The 4,303-nt window shown below is 35.3% G+C and overlaps 1 protein-coding gene across 1 annotated transcript; it reads right to left on the bottom strand.

Annotated features, from left to right (window-relative positions):
* Positions 1 to 263: 263 nt before the first annotated feature.
* LOC145052453 (flavonoid 3'-monooxygenase-like) lies at positions 264 to 2,755 on the bottom strand. The gene is made up of 3 exons (XM_079000280.1): positions 2,123 to 2,755; positions 1,584 to 2,033; positions 264 to 1,152 (listed from the first exon to the last, which is right to left on the bottom strand). The coding sequence occupies exons 1-3, from the start codon at positions 2,564 to 2,566 to the stop codon at positions 508 to 510; spliced, it is 1,539 nt and encodes a 512-aa protein (XP_078856406.1). The 5' UTR covers positions 2,567 to 2,755; the 3' UTR covers positions 264 to 507.
* Between the last annotated feature and the right edge of the window lie 1,548 nt (positions 2,756 to 4,303).

Raw genomic sequence — 4,303 nt, 5'->3', positions numbered from 1 at the left:
AAGTTATTTTGCGAATTTGCGGAGAGATTTTTGTGAAGTTGGTGTTAAAAAGTTTACTTCACTAATTCAAATTTCGATAGAAATTAAAAAAGTTGTTTTCTATTGATATGGACCTTTTATATATATATATATATATATATATATATATATATATATATATATATATATATATATATATATATATATATATATATATATATATATTCATTTTAATGAATAACTATATTTATTAAATATTTTTATCAAATCTATTAAGAATGATATACCGAGCAATGCAAATATGCATAACTATTTTTACATATAGAAATGTAAATACATGAAAAGTAGATTAAAAATAGACAATAAAAACAACATTAGATTTTTGTTGTTTGATTATTGACGCACACATCTCTAAGAATTCAATGATCATACTTAAGGCTGACTTTTAAATTCATAATCCATTGCTATCACTAGAATGTGGGAAGAATAGCAATGATTCTAGCAAACAAACAAAAAAGCATTCGTGTCTTAATGAGTTTTATACACATCAGGTGCTAACCTCGGCCTTGGGTGCACCATCAATGGTGCAGCCCTTTGAAGGGTCAACCCATAGGCTTCTTCCATGTTGAGGTCCCTCGGATCTAACCCGTTAGCCAACTCCCAATCAAAGGCTTGAACAAGTGTTGCAGTGAGCAGTTGGACCATTCTCAACCCTAGGCTCATCCCCGCACAAATCCTTCGTCCTGCTCCAAATGGTATCACTTCAAAATCATTTCCTTTGACATCAGCATTAGGCTTTTCTCCCCCGGGTAAAAATCGGGCGGGCTGAAATTCAAGCGGGTCGGTCCACATTTTTGGGTCTCGGGCTATGGCCCAAACATTAACAAGGAGTGTGGATCCTTTTGGAATGTTATATCCATTGATCTCACAACTCTCGGATGCTATTCTTGGTAAGGAGAGTGGTGTGGATGGGTGTAGCCTAAAGGTTTCCTTCACAATGGCTTGAAGGAATGTTAGTTGATTTAGGTCCAATTCGGTTACAAGCCGATCTTTACCAACTACTATGTCCATTTCTTGTTGGGCTTGTTTCATTAACTCTGGATGGCGAATGAGTTCAGCTATGGCCCATTCTACAGTACTAGATGATGTGTCTGTTCCGGCAGCGAATAAGTTCTGATAAAATAATTATTTAGACACGGGATTGAAATTCATTAAAAGTGTATCCCTATATTTTTATTAAATTTTAATCTATTTCATTAAATGCAAGAAAACGATTTTAGATAGAAAGGACAAGGGAGTTGGTGTATAGCAAATAGATCTATACAGAGTATAATGAAAAATTCAAACCAAATACTTTCATTATAGAATAGAATATGATAATATATATATATAGGCTAAAAATCCTACCATCTTAAAGATTTTCACGTGCTGAAACCGGTTTTGAAACGAGGGTTTTCCAATTATGTTTAGAAAAATATTACCCCTACACCGTAGTACAACTAAAGATACTTTTTAATAAATTATGTTATTTATATCGAGATTATTTATTATTTGGCCAAAAATACCAAGGATTAGAAATTAGAATAGAATAAAGAGAAACGTACCAGAAGCAAAGCTTTAATTTCGATGTCTGAAAGCTTCCCTCCCTCTCCATCGGCATCATCTTTGAGCGAAATCAAGGTACTCAGCAAGTCGACGTGACCCGACGGGCCGCCGCTACCAGTTTTATGTTCTTCAAGGATCGTGTTAAGGAACGAATCGAATCGAGCGTGGAGTTTCTTCATCTTTTTCGTGATGCCTTGCAGGTCAAACCAGTCAAGCGCCGGGATGAAGTCACCGATGTTGAATTCTCCGGCTAACACCATCAGTTCAACCACCATATCCTTGAACTCATCTGCCTTTGGATCTCCGCCGCCGCTTCCATCGCCAAATACTCTTCTACCTAACATAACTCGTGCCAATGCGTTTGTGGTGCACACATTAAGTAGCTGGCCTAATTTGACCGTGGATTTCCCGGCACCGACTAAAGCGCGCGTGAGTATCGCTACCTCCTCCTGTCGATAACAAAATATCCACATCGGAACAGGAATCACACAAGTTTCGAATCAAACCAGATGATATCGCAAAAGTGAAAGTACAAAACCTGCCGAACGTGACGGAAATCATCAAGCGATTTGGCAGAAAACAGGTGCACTGAGCAAATCTTCCGAAGCATCCTCCACCGCGGACCGTACGGTGCGAACACCAGATCCTGATAATTATACGCCATATGTTTAGCTCCGGAGTTCGGTGGTCTGCTAGCGAAATTTGCGTCATGAGCTTTCAAAAACTGCGCAGCGACAGACGCCGACGCCACTACCACCACGTCAACAAAGCCAAGTCGGAGGTGCATCAACGGTCCGTATCTTTTCGCCAAAGCCGCCAGCGCGTGGTGCGGTATTGTGCCGAGGTGAGGTAAGTTTCCGACTATGGGCCATGGGGTTGGACCGGGCGGCAGGCGTTTTGCGTGACGCGTCCGCAGGTTTAGCAATACATACGCTGCTACCCCAGTGATGCAGGCGTAGATGATGAGGGTTAGAAGGTTCATTTTTTAACATATAAAATGGGAGCTCACTGCAAAAAGTGTTTGCGATGCTATAGTGTGAAGTGTGAAGTGTGAAGTGTGTGTTATATAATTGGCGTTTGGAGAGTTGGTAAAATGAGCGGTGGGATCGATGGTTTTGATTCTTTGAATGTTCGAGTCTGAAACTGTGATGACGTAATACTCTAAATCGAAAATAATCGCGTTTGAATGGTGAGTACCGGGTAGAATGAATGTGAGATAGAAGGTTTTGCATTTTCTCTTTCATAAAATCTGTGTACGTGGGGCTTTCTACACGTTTCAAAGTTCCAATTTACAAAGTATTTTAATAATAAGTTTATCCGCAATTTATTTTATGTAAAGAAGCTTTTGATTTTGATCTACCTGTTTGGTGGCACTTTTTATTGGGAATATGATTTATTAAAACATTTAGGTAATTAACAAAGTTTTTAAAGTATTTTCCTATAACGATATATTATATCGGTTGTAGTATGTTATGTCCGGTTATAATGGTCATATAATGGTTATATGTGAATACTTCAAAAAGTTTGTTATTTTGGGAATATGATTCATTAAAACATTTAGGTAATTAACAAAGTTTTTAAAGTCTTTTCCTATAACGATATGATTATATCGGTTGTAGTATGTTATGTCCGGTTATAATGGTCATATAATAGTTATATGTGAATACTTTCAAAAAGTTTGTTATTTTAGGAATATGATTTATTAAAACATTTAGGTAATTAACAAAGTTTTTGAAGTCTTTTCCTATAACGATATGATTATATCGGTTGTAGTATGTTATGTCCGGTTATAATGGTTATATAATGGTTATATGTGAATGCTTTCAAAAAGTTTGTTACTTTGGGAATATGATTTATTAAAACATTTAGGTAATTAACAAAGTTTTTAAAGTCTTTTCCTATAACGATATGATTATATCGGTTGTAGTATGTTATGTCCGGTTATAATGGTTATATGTGAATACTTTCAAAAAATACTTACTAGAATAAACCAAAAATGTAAAAGTAAATTACACGAATGGTCCTTGTAATTTGGGGTAATTTACATGTTTGGTCTCTAACTTATTTTTTTAACTCAGATAGTCCATACTATTTATTTGTGTTGCGTTTGCTCTTTGTCTTACTTAAAAAGACTATTGTGCCCTTATTAGTTTATTTTTTAATTATGTATTTATTTTTTATATATATTTAAAAAATTAATAAACCCCACATGTTTTTATCTCCTCACCCTAAACCAGATACCACATTTGAGAAATTTAATATGGGTCTCACAAGTCACTATTTCATCTCTCATCCTCATCAACTTATACTTTTTTTCCATCTTCAATGACATCGACGTCTTAATTATCCTTTTTTTTCTATCTTTCAATTCCGGCGAACCAACACCACAATATTCTATTAACAACATTTTATGTTTTAACCCATTAAAGAGTGTCATCTCTATGGATTTCTCTCAATCGGATAAAAATCTAGCATTAGAAAGATTGTCTTACCCTCTTTTGTGGCAACAAGTTGTCGATTATTTTCAGGGGAATCAAATTACATCATAAGAGAACCGACAACATTTTGGATTTAATTCTTCATACTTTAAGAGAACCAAAATCAATCGATTTATCTCCATCGTTGTGGATTTTGATGTTCTTCTTCATATTGTTGGTCTCCATTTTTTTATATTTTTAGTGTCTAGTAAATTTTGATATTTTATATTTGATATCTTAAA

The sequence above is a fragment of the Lactuca serriola genome, chromosome 5, assembly GCF_051521515.1.
Source record: "Lactuca serriola cultivar US96UC23 chromosome 5, Lser_US96UC23_V15, whole genome shotgun sequence".
In the NCBI taxonomy this organism is placed as follows: Eukaryota; Viridiplantae; Streptophyta; class Magnoliopsida; order Asterales; family Asteraceae; genus Lactuca; species Lactuca serriola.
Note: the sequence above shows the minus strand (reverse complement) of the source record. Positions and strands in the feature narration are given on the sequence as shown.

Bases quoted from the DNA above. Each gene is read 5' to 3' on its own strand.
- LOC145052453 (XM_079000280.1), bottom strand. From the start codon at position 2,566: ATGAACCTTCTAACCCTCATCATCTACGCCTGCATCACTGGGGTAGCA. The intron at 2,034-2,122 runs GTTTTGTACTTT...TGTTATCGACAG, and splicing joins ATTTCCGTCACGTTCGGCAG to GAGGAGGTAGCGATACTCAC. The intron at 1,153-1,583 runs GTACGTTTCTCT...TTATTTTATCAG, and splicing joins AAATTAAAGCTTTGCTTCTG to AACTTATTCGCTGCCGGAAC.